Source organism: Festucalex cinctus, chromosome 10 (genome assembly GCF_051991245.1).
Source record: "Festucalex cinctus isolate MCC-2025b chromosome 10, RoL_Fcin_1.0, whole genome shotgun sequence".
Lineage (NCBI taxonomy): Eukaryota > Metazoa > Chordata > Actinopteri > Syngnathiformes > Syngnathidae > Festucalex > Festucalex cinctus.
The window spans coordinates 28,666,894-28,691,663 of NC_135420.1; the positions used below are offsets into that span (position 1 = coordinate 28,666,894).

The following is a 24,770-nucleotide window of genomic DNA, read 5'->3' on the forward strand; positions in this document are numbered from 1 at the left end:
ACACTGGGGCAAGGGGGTGCAAATACCCCCCTCAGAAATCTCTAACCCCCCCCTTTAGTCCCAGAAAGAGAAATAAGAGAATAATCATGTAGCTCTCTCTCTCTCTCCCTCCCTCCCCCCCTCTCTCTCTCTCTCTCTCTCTCTCTTTCTCTCTCTCTCTCTTTCTCTCCCTCCCCCTCTTCTCTCTCTCTCTCTCTGTTTCTCCCATTCTCTCCCTTTCTTTCTTGAGCTCTCCACCTCCCTCTCTCTCTCTCTCTCTCTCTCTCTCTCTCTCTCTCTCTCTGTTTCTCCCATTCTCTCCCTTTCTTTCTTGAGCTCTCCAACTCCCTCTCTCTCCTCTCTCTCTCTCTCTCTCTCTCTCTCTGTTTCTCCCATTCTCTCCCTTTCTTTCTTGAGCTCTCCACCTCTCTCTCTCTCTCTCTCTCTTGCTATCTCTCTCCTCTATTCCCCTCTCTCTATTTCTCTCTCGGTCTCCCTCCCTCCTTCCCCCTCTCTCTCTTTCTCTCTCAGTCTCCCTCCTTCCCTCTCTCTCTCTCCCTTCTCACTCTCACTCTTTATTTCTCTCTATCTCCCTCCATCCTTCTCTCCCTCCATCTTTATTTCTCCGTCTCCCTTCCTCTTTCCCTCTCTCTCTCTCTCTGTCTTCCATCCACCCTCCCTCCATCTCACCCTTCATGTCTATCCCTTTATCCCTCCCTCTCGTTCTCTTCCTCCCTTTCTCTCACCCTCCTCCTCGCCTCTCTCACATGGAGCTGGATCACATGAGACAGAAAGGGTTAATAGCGTTCCTGTGCGATACAAAAAAAAAAGCACTGCCAGAAACGTGTTTTAAGTTTGCATATGGCGACAATCACAACATGACCTCCAAAATATGACATTCACGTTTTCAGGATTATTCCTGAGCTTTTTATGGAAGGGGCTTCGGCACGCAGTGCGCGTTGTCGGGGCGAAGACGGCAGCAAGGCAGCGCCGGTGATTTCCCCTCAGCGTCTGCAGTCACAGCAGATGTAGTTCCCGGCTAAAAATAGCTGCAGCTGCAGCAAGCATGGCAAGAATTTGGTCTTTTTCGACGTTTCTTCCCCTCCCTCGCATGATTTTGGCGTTCTCATGTTGGAAAAGTATTTTTTTTAAAACAACAACAACCTGATGTCAAGATTAAAAATAACCTCCTCCCAAATAATAGGGAAATCTTGGCGATACGATGAACCGCTGTTCTGGTTTAGGGCACGTTTTGTCCAAATTTGCATATTTTATCCACGCATGGTGCACATCTGCCTCAAAGTGTGTGAATGGTGTTCGTGTTGTTAGGTAACAAACAACCAGTTTGGGGGGGGGGCGGGCGGTTTTCCCCCAAAACAAAATTTGTAAATGTGCTTTATGTATATGTGTATGTACAACTTTTGCACAACTGTAAGACTGTTTGACCAAATCATCTTGTAGTTTGAAGAATTTGTTTCAAGAAAGCCAAAATGACACAAAAAACTGCAATACAATGAAACGTTGTATACATTGCTTCCTTATTCCAGTCTTTGTCACAATTTTCAAGGGAAAACAAGGTTACATAAGAAGGACCCAAACAATTGACATTCGATTCGCTGGACTAATCCTTCCAGAACGAGTGGAATCATCAAATAGCCCGAAGGATCTTGGAGTGTCTGCTATCATCCGAGACGTTTCAGCCATCTGAATACGATGCCGTACTCGACTGCTATCGGAAGCAGTTGTGGTCGTGTTGACCTCATAGGACAGTCTGGGGCAGACCCGGAGCTCATTCAAGGGATTACATAGCTAATCTGGAACGGAAACACCTGGCTGTCTGCAGACACTGTGACACAATTCCGGTTGTTTCCGAAAACACAAGATGCTAAATGTACGTGCAGAAAATATAAACAGGTACACCCTGAACCGGTTGCCAGCCAATCACAGGGTACACGGAGATGAACAACCATCCACACTCACGAGCACACCTAGGGACAATTGAGAGCACCCAATAATGACGAAACTTCGCTATATTCTAATGCTAATTGCTGCAAAACGGAAGCATAGAAATATATTTTGATGAAAGAAGAGACTAATATTTCCTTTGGTAGGTTCCATGTTTTTATAGCAATAGAACACAATATGCTGAAGGCCTTGCAAAATTCAGTTAAAATGGCTGGGAGTGAATGAGTTAAAGAAAGAATATCGGCGGGTGGCATCTTATCTCTTTTTTTTGGTGCATCAGCAAATGTCAAAGTTGCCGTCGTGGTGCCGTATGGGTCCAAAATTGTCTTCGTACAGAATATGTAGGTTGCTTCATGTTTATTTTAAGACATTGTGGCTAACACAAGTTCTCAATCATTGGCAAAACCAATTTTTAAAACTGTGTGCTTTGGTGTTTGCAATCAAATAAACTAATCAGAAAACTTATTGCCGGTAGCCATGGTTACCGTATGGCCAATGTAAATACCCGTCTGTTTTCATAATCTGAAAAACTTTTGTTTCTTTTGAAGGAGGATGTTCATTTTCAGGAATAAAAACATGGTTGGAGTCGGTATTTTGCGAGTTCGAGTCAAGTCCAAAACGACAACAATAAAAAAATTTATAAAATAATGTGCTGAGTTCGGACTTGCGTACTACAGCCCTGACGATGGCTTGTTGTGAAGTCTGACCATGTAATGAGCTTGTATCTCAAGTCCGTGCTCGCAAGTCAAGGCAAAAAGTCGGCCAAATGGCAGCTCGCATTTTGAGTCACTTGCATTTCAAGGCAACACCCGGATATTGCAAGCGTGCAACAGCAATATAACTGCAAGTTTCGTAATTATCGTCATCTCATCGAAAGGATATTTTTTCTGCTTCAAATTTTCTGTGAGACGGGAAGCGAGTTCGCAAACACGTATAAACACACACAGAGCCCCCCCCCCCCCACCACCCGTTTTTCTCCGTCTCCCGAAGTAAGTGACAGCTGCAGATATTTGGAACGTCCTCCCCTCCAGGATCCCTGACAGTCCCTTATTGCCATGGCAACAGAGGCGGTAAGACGAGCAGTTATGACTGATGTGCCGCTGAGGTGTTTCCCAATCTAACACAATGGCTCGCTCTCCGTTTTTCGCGGTGTGCCTCGTCAACTCCCCCCCCCGACTCGTTTTCGGGTGCTTTTGAGCTGGCCTGTGTGTGCGTGTGTGTCGGAGGTGTTTGTATCCGTCGCGGTGACACGGCCGGGGCTCGCTGTGCTCACTGACATTTCTCAAAATCGAAGCGCTGACATGAAAGTAGGGCTGGCGCTGATGACAGCTTCAGAGGTGACGGAACCGTCACAACCCCCTCCCCATGAACCAGTGCAAAATTCCCGTTGCAGTGTGGCAAGAAAAAAGAAAAAAAGAAAAAAAAGTGGGAGTGTCTTTGTAGCTCTTCTCAGCTCCATCATACCTTTTTTGTGTACATTGAGTGAATTTTGTCAATCTATAATCAACTTTGGAAAAAGATTACAAGGGCCATGGAAAATATTATAGTGGCACTGACATGCTGGGGCCAATTTTTTTCAAGCAGAATCCCCCCCCCAAAAAAAATGTGTGTGTGCGTAGCGCCTCAATTTGCAGGGTGCGTGGGAGTGTTATTGAGAGATATTTTTAATTCCGCGTGTCAGCTCCTCTCATCTCCCTCAGCAAGAGATGTCGAAGGGAAGCTGCAAACAACTTCCCCGGCAACCTCAAATCATCCCCGTTGCACACGCACGCACATTCACGCAGACATTTCCACAATCGCCGACGAGCTTCAGAGCGATTTCATTTGGCAACAGTCGCGTCTTCCCAAAGTTAAAAATATAACCACTATTATTATTCATTTCTGTCGAGCGTGCATGCAGATGAGGGAAATTTCACTCGTCTACGTTATGGACGTTACCCTGAATGAGGACTTCAACATTTCACCGTCAAGCACCTTTTTTTTTTTTGCAAGAATGAAAATAGCACTTCATATATTTTGCGGAAATGAAAATGAGCTTTTAATTCTCTTGGCACACATGGCAAATTGCAACTATATTAACTCCCCGTGGAGGTGACAAGCTATTGATTTTCTGAACCACTTTTAGAAGCGTATGAAGTCACAGCGGACTTTTAAGTGGGATTATGGTCATTCCGGATTTCTCTCAGGTGAACGGCAAATGGATTTGACACACTTGCACACCTATTGTCAGTCACCGACCATCTTGATTAGACAGCACCCAAATGCTGAATGAAATATATGACAGTTTGAACTGGACAATCACGCTTTGATTTGAAATCGCATTGAACCAAATCGAATCGTTCCGCATTGAAATATAGCAAGATACGTACCGAATCGTATTTTATTGGAGAAATACATCGTAGAAGGAACCGGCACATTTACAGGTAGTGACAAGTTCATTCAAAATGTATGTGAAATAAAAATTTTAAAAAAGCAATTGCATCATACCCTCTTTGACTGAGCCATACCATCTCGAATCCAATCCCTCTACGTTTCGAACCGTTTTAACATTTTATGTTTTGTTTTTAAATGGGAGCACTTGGTCTGTAACCTGGCAAGAGCCAGATTGATATTGCGCTTCACTCAAGGGTGTTTCTCCGTAATATCCATCTGGTACCGCTCCACGGTAATTTGCTCAGGAAAGGCGGGACATTCTGTACGATAATTCGAGCTAATTGGACGATGCGGCATTGTACACGTTTGTTTTAACCAATCAAGGAAACGGTGAGTAATTGTGGAAGAACAGAATTAATTGCAGGGTCCATTCGTCCATGTTAGGTTTGTTTGTAGCGCCGCCGTCGGTGCTAGCTTCCTGGTTTCGTTACAGTTGCATGTCCCGTCCCAAACACAATGTCGCTCTGTGATTGGTCCGAACATTCGGTAGAAAACAACGGGCTCGGTACAAGATGTTTCCTCCGGAGCAAGGTTACTTGGTCTGTTCAAGATGGACGACAAGGACAATGGGTCTACTTCTAGTAGTGTGCCGTTGATTTCAACTGAATAGAGTAGGCAAATCGTTTTGTACCGACAATCACAATGACAAAGTACGGATGTCCAGAACCTTCGGTGCACATCAGTCGGATTCAGTCAGAGAAGTCGTGGGTGACCGCGGGCCTGGGCTGGACTTCACAATCCAACTTGGCAAATCAAATATTGAGCGGCGGCTTGGGTAAAACTCTGGAGACAAAGTGCGGAGAAAGCTACGGACATAATCACAAATACTCATTATCAGCAAGAGCCGTGTGTGTGTTCTCTGACAGATTACGGGCTCCAGCAAAACAAATATTAAAGCAGCGGCGTGAATCGGCGCACCCGCTGTTTGCAGATCAGAGCCGTTATCTGGCAGAGGAGGAGCTAATGAGGGGAAAGCTGAGCGCCACCACACAGCCCGCCGACACACAAATGCCATTCTAACGTCGATGATTAACGCTGTCATGATTATGGGTAAGACATGAAATGAGCATGAAGATGAGATGAAAGATGAAAATTTTTGGGACTTGAGTTAAATTTGAAGAAATGCCAGGATGTACATACGGAAATATTTGGCCAGCCAATGCCGTCCAAGCAACGGGCCAAAGCCTCGGTTGTTGGTTGGCTAACGTCGTGCTAGCAACATACGAATGGGAGTATTCAAACTTGGACACGGAACCTGAAAGATGAACTAGTTTAGCACTAGCTTGAATGAGACGAGTAGAAACTGATTTAAAATAGGGCCAAAGAGAAAGCAAACATCATCGTCAATCATCAAAACATTTTCGTTCTGCCGTCGGCCAGGGTGCGCCGCAGGATCCTGGCGGTGAGAGTAAGTTATTTTAAACAAAAAAGGCTAAACCTCTCCATTTGCTAATGTGCTGTATCAATGTGTGGGTGTGTTACACTCCTACACGTTTGAATGACAGGAGTTAATATGGCTTTGAAAAATAATGAGGTAAACCCGCAACAGATGAAGTTATGGTCAATGGAAAAAGCAAGTTCCTTTAAAAGAATGCCGGTACTCAAATCCTCAAAGCATCAAGTTCCATAATGTCTAGTCACAACAACACTGCAATGCTGAAACCGAAACTACCAAAAATACGAAAGAAGTAGTAACGTAGCAGTTTTCCTGTTTTTTGTTTTGTTTTTTTTTCTTCACGTTATAAACACACAGACACACCAACGCACGCGCACCAACTCACAGGTAGAGCAGCTGTTGCCCTCTCATCTGATTACGCTATTGACACTTGGCAGGAAGCACGAGCGGAGGCGTGCCCGGCCTGACTGTAAAATACACAGAGGAGGCGGCTGCTCCATCACATTAAATGATGTAACCGGTTTATAAGCATCAGCGCTTTCCTGCGCGAAACGAAATTGACAAACGTGAGCAGTTGAGCTTTGTCGAGCACAATCAGAACGTTTCCGTGCAAGGTTTTTACATGCATGAATGTCCGTAGGTGTGTCTGCGTTGTGATACAACTAACTGGTCATTTGCATTTCTAGAATGAGCGAAATGTTAGCTTCTTTCTTATTATACTACCAAACACAATCGCAAAGGCAAACGTTCACAAAAGATATCATGTAGCTGCTCCGTAGACGCTAACCTCTTGCCAGCCTGACAGGTAGAGACCTCAAAATGCCAGGACCGGATCTTGACACATGTGCTCTAGAGGAAAACTTTGAGGGGCAAAACGAATGGCTAGTGCGGCAGTAATGTAGTAACGTTAGAAAAAATAGCAAGTCTACTTTTCTTTTGGTCTTTGCCAACGGTTAACGCTATCTGGCTAGCAATCGTTCATCAACTCTCCCCACGCGTCCATCCCCATGCAGCTGACCAATAGAGATTTCTTGCTTTTAATTCTTCATCTGGAGGGGGAAAAAAAAGGGGATGAGGAATGAAATCTAAAGAGTGGGCTCTAAACGTAAACAGTAGCACGCAGAGGAGCTTAACGGGGCTATAAATAGAGCGATGGTGAAAAGCGAGGGAGCGGGCAAGAGAGATATAGAATGAGAAAGCTTTGCTTACGGTCAGGGATTAGTGCTTCCCTGGAGGATTTTCACTCCAAAAACCTAATCTGGGGTGATTGGGAAGAGCACCAGCTTCAGTCATCTTAATTCTGTTAAACCCTGCCCAGTGTGTGTGTATTTATGCATGTGTCTTTATACCCCGATGAAGCATCGAGATAAAGCTTTGGGCTTTGTGTTTGGCTGGTCATAATTGAAAGATACTTACTCCAATAATGTATACACACACACCACTGTGTACCTCATTACTGATTACAGTTACTGTTCAGGTTTTTGTTATGGGGAAAAATGATACTGACTGAGATAATTCTTTAAAAAAAAATTCCACCCTTCATGTAACCTATAACTTGTATAACCCAATTGAAAAGCTTTTCCTGACATACTTTTGCTTTCTAGCAGAAGGCTGAAAGTTTTGTTGCCAACACTGACAATGTCATATTGATCGTATTTCCCTTGTCGAAGACCACTGAAAACATTCTCACGGTATTGCTATTTTTCTTCCGCCCGTTACTTTGACATGCACCTACTTCGACATCATTCATCTGATTCACATCATTCAAAATTCAAAATATTCCAAGACTTCCCACCATGCAGGCTATTATTTTTCTCCTTACAAATATTCGTTGTTTCCCCAGAATTCAATATTTTCAACCAATAATTCCCCATTCATTTCTATTGGGAAATTCAACATAACAGATTCTTATTGTTCCCATTTGAACTTCAAAACAGTCTCCTCGTTCAATTCAACTTGGGAATCATAAATGTGTTTCCATCAAACGTACCTTTCGGAATTATGGCCAAAAAGTTCAATCTTGGTTTCATCGGACAGAAAATGTATTACGGTCTGAAGAGACCAAGGTTGATTATGTTTTGCTCTGATTTTTTATTTATTCTTTTGGCCAGAATTCCAAAATATATGTTTGGCGCCAACACAACACTGTGAAATAAGTTTTGACATGATTTATATCCATTCCATATATATATATATATATATATATATATATATATATATATATATATATATATATTAGGGGTGTGAATTGCCTAGTACCTGACGATTCGATTCGTATCACGATTCACAGGTCACGATTCGATTCGATACCGATTAATCCCGATACGAATGGTCACGATTCGATACCGATTAATCCCGATACGAATTTATAAGTCGATTGTTGCGATTTTTTTTCATTCATATTTAGAAAATACTAATCAGTAAGCTTGTAGAGTGTAAGATTTATATGAAAATGTATTATTTATTTATCTGAAATTTCAGTCTTATAGAGGTTGTAATCTGTTTCATGTTTGAACAGCATTAAAATAAAAATATTAAGGCTTAATGTGCCGTTCATATAACATTCTTCCATGCTCAAGGTGTGAATCCTAAAAAAAAAAAAAAAAAAAAAAAAAAAAAAAAAAAAAAATCGATTCTGCCGATTATTGAATCGATTCGAGAATCGCGCGATGTAGTATCGCGATATATCGCCGAATCGATTTTTTTTTGACACCCCTAATATATATGGAATTTAGATCGTTTCAGCCCCATGGAATGGCTCGTTGTCTTTACTGTATTATTAATGTACAGTTTTACAGTTTTAATGAATGCAATGACAGGGTGACTGGATGAGATTGATGTGGAGGAGTTTGAGGGCATCAAACACCTTTGAGCTGCCACACACCGTGGCATACCTGTTTTATACGGCTTTTTTTCCCCCTTGGATTTAAATTATACGTGAAAAGTCCAACACTCTGGTTCAGCGTCTGAATTACTCACCTTGTTTGGCTCTCTTGACTTCATGAGTACAGTCACTTGACGAGTGCATACTGTTGCCAAGGTAAGTGAACCTCTTGAGTCAGGACTCACGTAGCCCAAGGCAGGTACTCCAATGCATCAACAAGGATATCCATCAACTTCACAAATATCACAGTAGTATCAGCAAAGTCAAGGACCAGCCTCTCTAATAAAACACACAACGTACCTTTTCACAGGGGAGTTTGTGTGTGACATAACATGTTGCTTTACGGTATTACCCTGAAAATACTGGCGTTTCCCCATTATTACCACTCTCGCCTTTTGGCTCATCTCCTTCCTCAGCACGCCAGACAGAAGCCGAGTCCGTGTTACTACGTATGCTGCACCGATCCGCCAGTCAATCTCCGGCTCCACTCTTCCCGGGGAGGGCTCGTTTCCAGCTAATGACAATGTTAAGAATCATCAACAAAAGCAGAGACCTAATCCTGAGCCAACCAAGACGGACGGACCCTTTCAGAGGCTTGGCTGCGTCTAGGTATTATGTCCTTGAAGGTTATGGAGAGAATTAGTGACAAAGGTTAGCTTGACAGACTCCAACTCCCAAAACAAAACAAATCCCTCTGACTGCCGCCAATACAGACTAAACTCTGACACCGGTTTTACAGACCGACTGGTCCGTATCAAGGTCCAATCTACAAACTACACCTTTTCCCCTTTAAAGTGTTTATATACCCAAATATACATTAATATTTTTGCTCCAGGGACCGTCAGAATCTACAGTGATATCGGACCATGCCTAACTAAAGCAAGGACATACCCGTATAACCTGCCTTCGGAACATGAAAGTCACTGCTAGTATTTTGTGACACTTGCTCTGAACTAACATTGTACCTGCCCTTGCCTTGCTTTGCTTTTCTGTTCCGCCCTCCTGGTCTGACTTTGACAGCCCTCGCAATCTCGGCCCAATACGACTCAGATTGGCACGAAATCGTCGCTGAGCGGGCGGGAAATTGGCTCTGTTATTTTTGGAGCAGAGTCTCACGAGGGATCGTCGGACCATCATCGCCTCTCTAATGAGCAGGTGATGGCGTGTCAAACGTACGATTGGAGTGAAAAGTGAAGCTATGATGCAAGAGGAAAGACCCGGGAAAGAGCAGAGAAAGATGAATCGCCAGGACTGAAACGAGAAATCAGGACAGCCCGATACGAATAAACCGTACTGACGTGCAAATAATGGATTAGAAAGCATTTACAAAATGTCATGCACAAGCTAATCATCGACCAAAACTGATCTTATCGACTAATACTGCATGGCAGAAAGAAGATGGCACACAGAAAACAAGGAAAAAGTCTTCCACTGATAAGAACTTGTTTGTTTGTTTTTCTTTAATTGGACATTTTCATAATAAGTACTGTAGTACTGGCAGTTTTCAACAGTGCATATACTGTAGCAACATACAACACTCATACTGGAGGGAGTCATACAGCAGCGGTTTAACACTGCCCCCTACTGCCAAACACTTAATAGGCAAGCGACTCACATATTTGGTACATCTACATACATCTGTGCAAACAGAACAAAAAAAACAAAAACATTTTTGACAACCTGCGTACTCAAGAACAAATAATTTAAGTATTTTCCGTAATCATCATCCAGCATTGAAGCAGTTGTTTCTAATGTATACATTTCATTGTTTTTCATTTGCATGGGGACTTAATGCAGGGGGCAAGGTCGTCCCACAAGGGCCATGAAAGTGAAACCTAAAAAAAATGAGAGGGAAAAAAAAAAGTTGTCAAAGGAATTGTGAGAAAATGAGTTCAAATGTTCTAAAAAGAAATTCTAAAAAGACGGCGGCGGCCTACTTGAAACGCATCGTGGCCGGCGTGTTTTCCATGTTGAACTCGGCCACGGGCACGCCTCTCGCGGCCACTTGGGGCGCAAACATGGCCGCTGGATACACCACGGACGAAGTGCCAACCTATGTGGTCAACATTTTGACCACATATTGATATTCTTGATTGTAATACAGATTAACTCATTCCACTCAGCTTGTTGCAACATGGCCCTGGTTGATCTCTTATACTCTGCTCCCACCTGCTGGACCTTTTTGTAGTAACTGCCGTTGCTTCAAGCATTCTCTTCAGTTTAGAGGCTGCATTAAAGACTCCAAAATATATCGATATTGATTGATATTGAGAAACTCAATTAGGTGACTGTATCTGTCAAAATTGTTCAGCTCGAGTAAAAAGGGTATCATTCTTGAACCTTAGCGTAGTTTGACAAACATATGTCCCAGACAAATGAAGATGCTTGTAAACGCTTGTAAAATTGTGCCTAGCATCAAACCACTCACCACTAAGCAGAGGTCACAGTTGTCGAGCACTTTCTCTGCTCGAATCAGGATGTCCGAATCAAGAGCCTCCCCAAACCAAACGACAGCTGGTCTCAGAAGACCCGAACACCCTGCTTGCTCACACCTGGGGGGAAAAAAAACATGCACACTCTCACACACAGGCAGACAGGGGAAAAAAACAAAAACAAAAAAAAATAAAAACAGATGACAAGGTTTCCTACCTGGGTAGGTCCTGGACAGGGATCTGAGCCTCATGTGTTTCTGGGTCTGGAGCTCTGAGGAAGCAATTGGATACGAGCGCGTTTTAAATTCTTAGTAAGACATATTAACTGGGCTCCTTTTGCCGATACCGTGCTAATAATAAAGTTAATATGTTCAATGTAAAAGTTAAGTCCATCAAAGTTTACGTCTCACTTACCCTTTGCCCTCCAGAGCAGCACAAATGGGGCTGTTGTAATTGGCCGCCTCGTGACCACAACTCATGCAACGGGTTCGAAACAGACTTCCTGGATTGACATAAGCGAGAGAAGAGACAAAAGAGTGAAAGTTTGAAAACACAATAACAGTTGATTAATGACACCATAGTGGAAACCACAAAACGTCAAACAATTTGTAACTCAAGCCAAACGTTAAGTGAAAACATTCTACTCTATAAGATGGCATTCAAAAGAAGAAAGGTTCTTGGTTTGTTGCAGACTATCGTTAATTATTCATGTGGCAACTTAGAAGATTCTAACAAGCATTTACTAAAACATTTTCCCGATTTGAGTAACACGAGCATTAGCATACCAATCTATGCTAAATAATTGTTTGCTGTTCCACTTACATATTTAATCCTCAAAGGCAAAATCCAAGAATTTGTTAAGTTACGGTGTTTACCATGAATCTCAAGTATATTTTTGGATCCGGCACGGCGGTGAAGTTCATCAATGTTCTGAGTGATGACAGTGACGCCACGGCCCTGCCTGGCCAGACGCTCCTCACACTCGGCGATGGCCAGGTGAGCAGGATTGGGATTTTTCGTAAGCATGACTTCACGGCGGTAATGGTAGAACTCCCACACACGAGACGGGTTTCTGGAGAAAGCCTCAGGAGTGGCAAGATCCTGAAGAGGCACGGTAGCAAACTTACCTTGTCAAATGAAAATAACACTAAAATATAGTTTTTTAAAAACGTTTGCAGTGAGCAATGATTGTATTTAAATATCTTAATGTCTTTCATTTTAATTGTGTGAATGCTGAAAACATTCTCGTGGTATTCCTATTTTTCTTCCGCCCATTGCTTTGACATGCATCTGCTTCTACATCATTCATCTGATTCACATCATTCAAATTCCAACATATTCCAAGACTTCCCACCATGCAGGCTATTATTTTTCTCATTACAAATATTCATAAATTCCCCAGAATTCAATATTTTCAACCAAAAATTCCCCATTCATTCCTATTGGGAAATTCAACATAACAGATTCTTATTGTTGCCATTTGAAATTCAAAACAGTCTCCTCATTCAATTCAACTTGGGAATGATTTTCAAGAACCCCCAAATTTCCACCTCCAAGAAAAACAACAAAAAATTGCATAATTTTTGTCATTCAACATGCAACCACATTTTTCATTAAGCATTCACAAATGCCTAATTACTACAAAAACAGCCACAGTGACCACATGAGAAACGTGTTTTGTCTTAAACATACCATATATTGAACCATATCACACTTTGCAAGCCAAATAATGAAGTGCAACAGATTGATAAATGAGTATTTTAGAAAATAATGAATGCATACCTGAGCTTGCCACTTCCTCCAGTAGCCCCCCGCCCCTCTGAAGGTGGGGACTCCACTCTCTGCACTCACCCCTGCTCCGGTGAGAATGGCCACATTGGAGGCCTTGGAGAAGATCTCCCGAAATGCTGCTAGGTCTGTGCAAGGAATGTCGTCCCAGCGGTGCCAATTAACACTTGATCTGTTCTCTATTTGAAGATAGTGTGAATGTGTGACAGGTGCTCTTACCTGAACTGGGTCTGGTCATACTTTGGCTGTCCCAACGTTTCCTCAGGCGACCATGAAGGTTTGTCAGGCCTCTCGATGTCAGCTGGCGTACAATCATCAGGTTTCGATGACTAAAGATGAAGTTTAACGAAGCACCGCTTTAATGCCTTTTTGTGTGAATGAAGGGATGGAGTCATCACATATTTTCTTTCAAACACCAACTGGGTTTTGTCACTTTGATGCATACCTGCTTTAACTCTCACCAGTTTATTAGATGTGTTTTGAGACTCGGCATACATTAAACATTAAGTTTACAATGACAGTACAATTATGAGTAACACATACAGAGCTATAACTGTTGTTTATTGCTTATTATCTTAATGTATACGTTCTACATCACCACCAAATGCCACAACACATATGTTAATAACGTTCCAATAAGTGTTCATTTCAAATTGTTGATAAAGTGACAGAGGCTTCAGACTGACGTTGTACGTCAGCAGCACAGTTTGGAGATATTTAAAATATTTCTCCAAACTTCGAACATGCGAATGTCGACTGGTGAACAATATGCTATTACTGGTAGCTAGGCTAGTAGCTGTTTGTTTACTGTTAACAAGCAAACTAACACGGTTTCTCGCGGCATCTAAAAAAAAGAAGAAAAAAAAGGAACTGTAACGAAGTGTGTACATAAAGTTATACATTTCCAACTTGATTTGCAAGCCTGACTTTAGCGACTTAAAAGTTCTCCACTACCTGTCAAAATGTGACAATGAAGCAATGACGACACTTCCGCTTCCGGATGTCAGTCTCTTCCGCCCACGTTTCGCTATTTCCAATTAATTAAAAGTGTTCAATTTTAAATTTAAATAGTTGTATATTAAAATGACAACCAATATGGCTAAAATGAGAGAGAAAACGATTACATGTACGGATAACGACGAAAGCGGAAAATCATAACAATTGTGGGATAATGAGGAACATGTGAAAGAAAAAGACCAGCAGAGGGCGCACTCATACCATTAACTGCAAATCATATTGTGGCGCAAGCGTAGTATTTTTTATTTTACAGTAAATTCCACTATGATCACGCCAAAATAGTGAAAATGCAGAACAAATAAATATGTGGATAGTAGTTTATGGTATGGTACACTGTAAGTACTAGTATGTCATTGTGTCCGGCCGTTATAGTGACTCACATGACCTTTTAATTTTTCAAGACTATTCTATTAATAATTTGCTGTCAGGTTATAATACAGACATATTATTATTATTATTATTATTATTATCATTACTGTAAACTCTCCCTAATAAATTTAGTGTTAATGTTGAAAATCTAAATGCTCCAGTGGCTTATATATATAAAATATTTAAAAACCTTTGCCTTGTTTTTGATAACATGACACTACTGCATTTTGATATCGATGGTCATTAATAATTTTTTGAGGTGGTAAAAGGTTTGAGAACCAGGTACTATTCTATTATTATTGCCATCCTCTTGTCTGAAAACGAATTTTATTCATACGATATCAATCAGGATACATCACATCTCACCTTAACTAAGGAACAGACAAGTTGGACTTTCCAGCGAAGCAAGACGATTCGAGCAGGTGAAGCCCCAGTACGTGTCACTTTGCAGGGAAACCGCACATAGACCGAAGACTGACTAACCCCCCCCCCCCCCCCCCCCCCCCTCCTCCTCCTCCCCGCCGCCAGCCTTACAATAGCCCGCCCACTCGTGCACTGTCTGTCGGGGTGAGCGCTCGAGTGGCTGCGGCGGCTCAGAGTCTCGTCACGCCGGTCGGCTGTGGACGTCGCCCGGCTGGTGGCAGGCCCTGGACATGGCGGCGTCGGCGTCGGCGGCTCCGGAGCAGCAGGAGGACCGCAGACCGATCCGGAGGGTTCGTTCCAAAAGTGACACGCCTTACATCAATGAAGCGAGGATCTCTTTGCACCTGGAGACAGGTAACATATGGATTTAGCCCACAACGCAGATCTTTTTCTTTTTTTTTTTTTTTTACACCAGCAGTCTCTTGGGGGACGACATAGTAAAAACGCAATCCTCGTCCGCTTGACAACCCTCCGAGACTATCCGCATGATTCTGGGGTTTCATGATGCAGGTCTGACGGTGTACCCATGATGCTCCGCTCGCTGCACGTTGGAGGATAAGGACCTCACAGTGACTCATGCACGAGCGAGGAAAAGCTCCCCAAATAGGGTGCTTTTCATGTTTAATGCATTAGTGGAGATCAAATCCCGGTTATTATCTCAAATAAAATAAATAAAAAAATAAAAAAAAACGATGCAGTGCTTCACTGTCGTCACATGCGAAGTGGGAGGGGAAAAAAGCCTAAATGTCAAAACGGTGCGAGTTGAATGCTGCGCTTGTCACACTGACAGTTTTCTTTGTTGCCATGGCCACGATGATAACTCAAAGGCTGTGCAGCTGAAAGATTATTTTCTTGCTTATATGCATTCTGAAAAGGAGCTCAGCTGTTCATCGTCGCGTGGTGCTGAAACGAAAATGTATCAAAGCTACGATCTGGATCGGCGATCATCATCCTCCACATAATGACGGCTTCTTTCGAACCCCCCCTCCTCCACTTGCGCCACTGAATCCGAGTTGCACTCAACCCTCCCCCAGGAAATAAAAAATAAAATAAAAAATCCTAATCACATGGCGTCCTTTGACGACGACTCATGGCTACATGCCGCCTTTTCTTCCATCTGCAATTATGCTCCAATGTCAGATGTTTACATATAAGCTACCGTATTGTTGTTTTTAGAAACACATTTTGGAAAGGGTCAATGTGGAGATAATCTTCAACCTGTAATCTAAGATTAGACTACAGTCCTCCTCAACCATGTTGCTCACCAATGACAGTACCACTTCCTGCCAGTAGGTGATGCGTGATTCGAGTTTGTCAAACATGGCCGAAGGAGGAAGGGAGGTGAAAAGTGCCGCCCCTGCTGTTTGCTGAAGCTGAGCACAGGCCAAAAAGGTGCAGCTGCATGACTCTCACATGACCAAAATGGACAGAAGATAACCATCCATTTTGGGCCTTCCTCCATTTTGATATTTTGTTTTGATATGTGTACACTTTTTATGTGTACTGTAGTCCAACTTTCCATAAGATAAATACAAATAAAAACAAACAATCTGAATGATTCCCTACGATGAGTTGAAAATTGAACTCCTTGAATTAAAAAAACAAAACAAAAAAAGTCATCCAGAGTGATGGTAGCGTTGCATTAGTTTTGTCAACAAAAACTAGACAAAAAAATATTCGTTTTGCTCCTCCAGGACCTGGACGACTTGCTGTGATTGACATAACAATGAATTGTGGTCTGTGCCAGAAAATTCTAAAGCCAAATTCACACTGACTGCGGAACGGACGCGGTGCGTTTTCCGTACGGCTTTCCGCAGGGTCTGCAATTCACGCCGCGTGCTTTGCGTGTCCGGAAATCTGCTCCCGACAGACCACAAGATGGAGCCGGACAGGAAGTCGGGCGTCTCGCATCAAGGTGAATCCGGTATATTTCAAAATAAAACCACGTTTGCGAACTCGTTTTTTGGGGGAGGGAAGCTAGCTAGCTAGCTACATAGCATGACATGAGTTGGACATTTAAGACAAAAAGTGAGCTCAGAATAAATTAAACGTGACAAAATAACACTATTTCAACACAAAACGTACTTACAGAGCCATGGTAGAAGTCCCAGAAATAATGTCCAAAAGCATATCGATGTGACAACAAGCAAGCGTGGCTATTGTTTACAAATAGGACTCTATATACACGGTTGTTATTGGGTGAACTCAACTCTCCGGCGCGAACCCCACGTGATCTCGTGGTCTGTCGGGAGCAGATTTCCGGACCCGCAACGCACGTGGTGCGAATTGCAGTCCTTGCAGAAGCCGTAGGGAAAATGCACGGCGCCCGTTCTGCAGCCAGCGTGAATTGGGCTAAAGTCAGAACATTCAAACCTCAGTTTCCATATTTGGAACATATATGCTTAGGCTACAAAAAAAAAAAAAAAAAAAAAAAAAGTGTTGACGGGTGGTTGGGGACCAGCGTTCTCGACCACATCTGATGCAGTTGTTCGGTTTTCTCCACATTTTCTGTGGCACCCAAGAGCTTTGTACAATGTATCCAAATGTTTTTATTCTATATGCAAGTCAAAACATTTCTGATGGATGTGTTAGCAACATCGTTTTAGACTCTTATTATCTGTCATACTCCTTTTGCAGCTTGATTGCAAGCTTTGCTTTTAAAATTTGTTAGCGCAGTTATTATTAGTCTGACCCGTTGTGGAGTATTTTTGGACATATTAGCCATGGGGGTGGGGGTGGGGGGAGGGTCGCTTGAATTTTAGAAACATGTACGCTACATCCTACGAGCTGTTTGATGATGATTATTCCTATAAGACTGCTGCCTGTTTGGATGCGAGACATCTATGGAACCGAACAGAATAGAACGCATGGAGACAGGAAGGAAATGTTGGGGGTGACTCATCGTGAATGGCCGACTTCTCATTCACACATTTACGGGGATTTGTGAGCGCGCGCACACACGCGAATGCTGCCGTTGTGTCCCTTTGTATTGATCAAACATGCCGAGACCAGTCGGGATTCATTTTGAAGCTAAATGGGTGCGAGAGTGGCGGGGGTGGTGGATGCTCGATGGTTAATACTAGGGGTGTTAAAAAAAAAATCGATTCGGCGATATATCGCGATACTACATCGCGCGATTCTCGAATCGATTCAATAATAGGCAAAATCGTTTTTTTTTTTTTTTTTTTTTTTTTTTTTTTTTTTTTTTTTTAGGATTCACACCTTAAGCATGGAAGAATGTTATATGAACGGAACATTAAGCCTTAATATTTTATTTTAATGCTGTTTAAACATGAAACAGATTACAACCTCTATAAGACTGAAATTTCAGATAAATAAATAATACATTTTCATATAAATCTTACACTCTACAAGCTTACTGATTAGTATTTTCTAAATTTGAATGAAAAAAAATCGCAACAATCGACTTATAAATTCGTATCGGGATTAATCGGTATCGAATCGAATCGTGACCTGTGAATCGTGATACGAATCGAATCGTCAGGTACGAGGCAATTCACACCCCTAGTTAATACAGTCAAAACCATGCACAGGTCCTTCTACAAATAGCTCCTATTTTTAAAAGTCGAAACAAATTGATTGCGGTTGTGAATAGAACCGGTTTAATATCGACTCACCTCTCTGCAAATTGCTATTTTTGTTTGTTTTCGATTCTGTGTTGCAGCTGAAGAAGTAGAGCGGCTGGCAGCGATGCGCTCAGATTCACTCGTACCTGGCACGCACACACCCCCAATTAGGCGGCGGAGTAAATTTGCCACCCTGGGGCGCCTCTTTAAACCTTGGAAATGGAGAAAGAAGAAGAGTGAAAAGTTCAAGCAGACTTCTGCCGGTGAGGATCGGAACACGTTTTACACGGGGGTCACGCTACCGGTTATCATCATCCTATAAGTTAGTATCATGTATTAATTTACATAGACGCAGGCTTTACGAGACAATACGGGATATACGGTATATTCACTACACACAAAATGCATCAAACGAGAAGACGAGATAGCAGGACAATAGATACGGCAACACTATACGTTACGCTTGCTTATTTTACGTGATCAAAATTGTTTACAGTGTTTAAAAAGTTGACTGTATATACAATGCTCCGTCCCGTCCGTTCAGCCTGAAATATTCCTGTGAAGAAGTAGCTGAAGAATGAAGAAATAGCGCCTTCATGTTTACAATGTGTACTTACTAGTGCGCTTTCTGCCACTTCATCTCTTCAGTGCTGGAGCGAAAAATGTCGACGAGACAGAGCAGAGAGGAGCTGATCAAGAAAGGCGTCCTGAAGGAAGTCTACGAGAAAGGTGAGTCTAAAAATTTCTCCCTACCACGTGAGCATGAATAAATAAAAATAAGTGGTTCAGATGATGGACGGATTGATGGATATAACTATGTACCTGGACTTCTTAAAAGACGTAAAAATACATCCTTGGCATTGAGTGAAATTTATTAATTTTTAACAAGTGATTATACCCTCGAACCCGTCATTCTAATTAGCTCCTTCACTCAATCAATACGTCATGCTCTTGTGCAGACGGTTCATCGGCATCTGTACGGGAGGAGGACAAGCTGCAAAATGGCCGTTCACCGGTTCTCGGGTGCAGCTTGTCGCAGTCTGAAGGTACCGAGCTGATGGAAGGAGCGGCTGCAGCTGGAGGTAGGCAACATTCAGGCCTCGTCTGTGGTCTGTCCAACTGTCCGTTTATTTTCCGAGGTCGTAAACGGTCGCAAAGATGTTTGCCAACATCTTTAATGGTCGCCAACTTGTTTTTTTTTTGTTTTTTTTAAGTCGCATCTTTGTGACCTTGAACAAACCCTGATGAAAATAGCGCTCACGCCCCTCGCTGCTCATGAGTACAGAGATCATGCAAACTCGGGTCCCGTTCACACAAAAGCCCGTTTGAGTGTACCCGCACAAGTTTCTTACAGTTCGTCCACATGGCAGCGCGGTTTCGCCGCTTGAAAACGGATAACTTTTGGAACCGTGCTCCAGAGTAGAAAGATTTCCAAACGTATGTTCCAATGTGGACACCAAAGCAAGGATAGCTACTTCTCCTGTGACAGCGCACGAACCGCCAGTCTGTCAACAACAAATGGCGGATAGCCATGTCTTGTCGTTTTGCGCAAACTCCTTAGCTTGTTTATGCTTCTACAGCAAAATGTTTTGCGTGATGTTGTACTTGAATCACCCGTCATTGTCACTTCTCCTGTGTTGTGTTCGTCTCACTGATCTGTGTATATCACTGGATAGCCGATACCGATAGTCCATACACGGCCATGTAAGCTGTTGAAGCGACGGGGCTGCCATCTTACTCCTCCCATCTCGCGAGCAGACTACTGTTTAAACTACAGGTTCTTTTTAGTACTCAGTTGCTCGACCCTTGTCCCTTAGGATCGTATGCCAAGAAACGTTTCTTGGGAGGAGTAATATGGCGGCCTCGCAGCTTCAAAACTGGCTATACAGATCAGTGGTTCATCTTCTTCGTTGATTTTTCTATGCTTTCCATCAACTCCCTGTGGCAGCGCTACAGCGCCACTCCAGACTTGGCATATACATTGCAGCCGTTAAACGTCCTAGGCGTCTTCTTTTGGACACTCGCATGTCTTGAGATGTACACGATTTGTTTGTGTAAACAGTGCCTCAGAGTCCAACTTCAAACCTAAGACCTTGCTAACGTATCCAGCGTTTCACTTCCCTTGCTTTATTCCTCAGGTTTACTCGAGTTTGAGAACCCCGCTGATTGTCCAAGTCAACAAGAGCACCCTCAAAAACTGAACCAGGCCCCCCCAACAAAAAAGCCTTCTGTGTATCCAGGGAACGATACGGAATCAACTTTGCACAAACCCCCTACGTTACACAAGCAACCTCCTGCGCTACCACCCAAACCCTTCGCCAGGATAGCAAACCACAGTACAGGTACGTTCGCCCGTGTGATGTTCCCAATTGAAGCCATAAGCGACAAATTCCTTTCATCAATTTCCAGATGGCACCCCGGTAAAGTTGCCGTGCATGTCGGTGAAGTTATCGCCTCCTCTACCTCCCAAGAAGCTCATGATCTCCGTACCCGCAGGGAGCACGGAACCCTTACCGCCTTTGCTGGCCTTCCAGAAGTGCTCCGCCCCCGCCGGCCATGCTCCCGCCGGCGGGCACCTGCTGCAGTACGCGACGCTTCCCGTTGCGCTTCATCCACCCAGCAGAATCATTGAGGAGCTCAACAAGACCCTGGCCCTTACCATGCAGAGGTTCGAGAGGTGAGGATCCAAACAATTCGACTAGTATATTATGGATTAATAGTTGTCCATCCGCCATATATCTGCCGTAGATAACAAAATGTCAGACATGTTTGTATGTCTACAGCCACCAAGTCGGCTTTCCGTATTTGTCTACGCTTAGAACCCCAAACTGAAAACAGTGACTTCTGTCTCTCTCTGACGCACAACATGTTGTGTTAACCACCTGAATTTTACCAATAGAACTAAACGAATTACATCTTCTGTCAACCATTTGCAAATTCAAATCCATCAATATGACGACGCTTGCTTGTCTGAGGAACAGTTTTACACCCCTCTCAGACCTGCTGCAGTTTCTGATCATTTTGTTTGTGGAAATTGCCTTCCACATTGTTCCGTTTATTGAGATTTTGAGGCTTGTGATTGCTAAAACAAACGCTGCATTAAATGCTTCATGGAACGATAAGCAAGCTCTCGTGACCTCTGCCCTTTCCCCCACCAATCAACAGTTCCGTGATGCGCGGCGTTCCCGCGGTGATGATGGAATGTGACGACAAGGAAAATCTCCCCAATGAGACGGACTATGAAGATCTACCGGTCATGTATGGGGACGATGATGATGATGAAGAAGACGAGGAGGAGGAGGAATTAGAGGAGGAGGAAGAAGTGGATGAGGAGGAAGAAGATGAGGATGAAGAGGACGAAGCGTTGTTTACAAGTAGGTGTTTGATGAGGATCTCTCCCGTCTCGTACGAAAGTTGACGGATGCTATTTGTCAACGCAGGCACGCTAGCGCTGAAGGTGTTGCGAAAGGACTCGCTGGCCATTAAGATCAGTAACCGTCCATCCAAGAGGGAGCTGGAGGAGAAGAACATTCTGCCGCTGCAGTCCGACCAGGAGAGACTCGAGTCGCGACAGCAAACGGCGACCAAGCTCACCAGGTGGAGAAGATAGCGCCAGCACTCACTCACGTACTCACCCACGCATAGTAAAATCAGATTGGTAGCTAAAAAATGAATGACGGAAATATCGCGATTTAAAAAGAACCGTCATTTCACATGATCGATACGCAATTTTTTTGCAAGTAAAATATTATCCTAAATCGTGCCCCAAATTGAAGGGTATACATAATCCCAACATTTTTCACGATATAAAAAAATAAAATAAAATAGGGCGACATATATTGCAGGATATCATTTGACATTTTCATTTGTTACCTGCAGAATTTGTGCCCCTTTCTTTTAAAACAGAGTAAAATCGGTGTCATGAACCGCACTGTGTTCAATGAGGTCAATATTGAAATACTGTATTACTGACAGTTTAAACATGATTTCTTCCTCCTCATTCGAATCCCTAAAAGAAAAACTTTTTTTTTAAACCAGGCGGCTGAGCCAACGCCCAACCGCTGAAGAACTGGAACAGAGGAATATCCTGAAACGTACGTTACTTTTCATGCTAAAAATAGAGCACAAAACACACACAAAAAAAAACTACGAGATCCATCTTTTTTTCCTCTCTCTCCTTTAGCTCGAAACGATCAGGAGGAGCAGGAGGAGAAGAGGGAGATCAAGAGACATTTATCCAAAAAAGTAAGACAGCAGACGACTCGACTTTTGATCAGCAAACTGACGATAAGTTCAAATCATTCAGAAGCAACGAGAAAACATGGCCGCCATGGTGATCTGTACCATCACGACGCCCGTTTTGCCACTTGCTGTCGACTGAAAATGACATCACAGTGCCGAAAAGCTGAGCTTGTGAACGTCACATGACTGAACCGAGAGGCTGTGATGTCATATTCAATGGACGGCAAAATGGCCAACGCCTTTGGACTAGAGTGGCCACATTTGACTTAACTCATTCACTCCCAGCCATTTTCACATTTCGCAATCTCGTTCTCTCCCGGCTGTTTTACTGAATTTTGACTGATTTTGCAAGGCCCACAGAATATTGTGTTCTATTGCTATAAAACAATGGAACCTATCAAAAGAAAGATTAAAGTCTCTTCTTTCATCAGGAAAAAAAAAGGATGTTTCTGTTTCCGTTTTGCAGCAATTAACATTAGAAGAGAGCTAAGTTTCATCACTTTTCACAAATCTATTTAAAATTATAAGTCATTTAGCTTTTTTTCTAGATGGCCCTGGTTGATCTCTTATACTCTGCTGCCACCTGCTGGCCGTTTGTGTAATAGCTACCATTTCTGCAACCGTTCTTTGCAGTTAAGAGGCTGCGTCAAAGCCTTCTGCATGCTTTAGCATTAAAAAAAAAAAAAAAAAAAAAAAAAAACACAAAAACGTATAAATACGTCTTTGGGACACTTAAAACTTAAAAAAAACGTATTTATACGTTACTGGGAGCAAATGAGTTAATAGTCGAGAAATATGTTTTACTTGACTTTGGATCAACGCCAAACCATACGACTTGAGACGCCCAACGGTGGACAGTCCATTGTTGAATGGAGTCCGAAATAAAAAAAAAAAAAAACAACAAAAACCGTTGGATCTATTTTCTGTTTGTGCGTCCGTTCTCTAGCTCAGCCAGAGGCCCACGGTGGAAGAGCTGAGAGAAGCCAAGATCCTCATTCGCTTCAGCGACTACGTGGAAGTTGCCGAGGCTCAGGACTACGACAGGAGAGCAGATAAGCCCTGGACCAGACTCACAGCCGCTGACAAGGTTGCCGCATACCCACGACGACAACTTCTAATCCGGCGTGGATCACTTAACACGAGATCGACACTGCATTTGGCTTTTTTTGTTTGTCATGCAGGCTGCCATAAGGAAAGAGCTGAATGAGTTCAAAAGCACAGAGATGGATGTGCACGAGTCCAGTCGTCACCTCACCAGGTATTTGCAGTTTTTGTTTTTTGTTTAAATAGGAGGTATGGACTTAAAACATCAGTTTTATCAAAATGAAAAAAAAAAAAATTCTTTTGAAGGATTGGACTGACATTTTGTCCGCCACCTCCATTTTAAATGACGGATTATGATCCAAGGTCGGCTTAAATCACAGTCAAAGTAGCAGATACGTGATCTCGTGTGTCGCATCTACGAATCGTCAAGGCCTGATTTTGTAGGCCTCCATCTAACAATGTTTTGTTTTTGGTCACTTCTTTTTGCTAACATATCTAAATTTGGCCATTGACGAACAATAAGTTACTGACGGGAATGTTATCTTAAGCATCATTTTTTTTCCGCAGGTTTCATCGGCCCTAAGGGAAGTCCAAGTTGCTATTCCTGCACAAGCGAGCTTTCTGCCGCCCTCCCTCATAACTGCAGAACTCGTCTCTCGTGATCACACCTGGCGACTTTTCTTTGAACCTCCTTCCAAGTGTGTGTGTGTTTTTTTTTTTTTGAGACAGAGTCCAATTTTGTATCAACAAACTTGACATTTTTTTGTCAAGTCAAATCTGCCAATTTTGATGAATTTGAGGGAGACTGGACTTCACGACGACTGACTTGATGATCCTAATTCAGTTAATGGACCTTTTTTTAACACGTTTTATTTATATTGAAGTGACACATTTCCGTATATCCATCAATGTCCGATTTTCTTCAGGTCACGAGGCGCTTCGCAGCCCAGCAACAATTCTATTCTCAGTGTGAAAATGTTGACAATTGTGACAGGGTACGTTGATGACCATGTTCCATAAACGAGCAGAACGAAATGAATGAATGAATGAATGAATGATGTGCAATGAGACTTAAGTGAACAATTGTGACCTTTGATACTATGTTTTAAAATTGGGAATGATGTCAGTGTTTGTTTGTGGGAATATTTTCATTGCTCACCCAACACTTAATTCTCTCTCTCAAAAAAAAAAAAAAAAAAAAAAAATGTCTT

At 42.7% G+C, this 24,770-nt stretch overlaps 2 protein-coding genes across 4 annotated transcripts; one reads left to right on the plus strand and one right to left on the minus strand.

Moving 5' to 3' along the window:
• Positions 1-10,099: 10,099 nt before the first annotated feature.
• On the minus strand, positions 10,100-14,739 carry LOC144026748 (NAD-dependent protein deacylase sirtuin-5, mitochondrial-like). Of its 3 annotated transcripts, none has more exons than XM_077533711.1 (9): positions 14,630-14,739; positions 13,097-13,206; positions 12,872-13,005; positions 11,965-12,190; positions 11,504-11,591; positions 11,307-11,360; positions 11,086-11,209; positions 10,595-10,710; positions 10,100-10,492 (listed from the first exon to the last, which is right to left on the minus strand). In XM_077533711.1, the coding sequence occupies exons 2-9, from the start codon at positions 13,191-13,193 to the stop codon at positions 10,420-10,422; spliced, it is 912 nt and encodes a 303-aa protein (XP_077389837.1). In that variant the 5' UTR covers positions 13,194-13,206; positions 14,630-14,739; the 3' UTR covers positions 10,100-10,419. The 3 variants fall into 3 exon arrangements, with proteins under 3 accessions (XP_077389837.1, XP_077389835.1, XP_077389836.1); XM_077533709.1 differs by having other exon boundaries at positions 13,832-14,736; XM_077533710.1 differs by having other exon boundaries at positions 13,097-13,242; positions 13,323-14,736.
• A 60-nt stretch (positions 14,740-14,799) lies between these two features.
• On the plus strand, positions 14,800-24,736 carry phactr1 (phosphatase and actin regulator 1). Its single transcript, XM_077533707.1, is given in 13 exon segments — positions 14,800-15,040; positions 18,372-18,536; positions 18,922-19,002; positions 19,233-19,355; positions 20,412-20,667; positions 20,669-20,950; positions 21,439-21,647; positions 21,714-21,870; positions 22,312-22,367; positions 22,457-22,518; positions 23,462-23,602; positions 23,697-23,773; positions 24,127-24,736. Coding segments are annotated over 13 exon segments (1,749 nt in total). The 5' UTR covers positions 14,800-14,916; the 3' UTR covers positions 24,143-24,736.
• Positions 24,737-24,770: the final 34 nt, after the last annotated feature.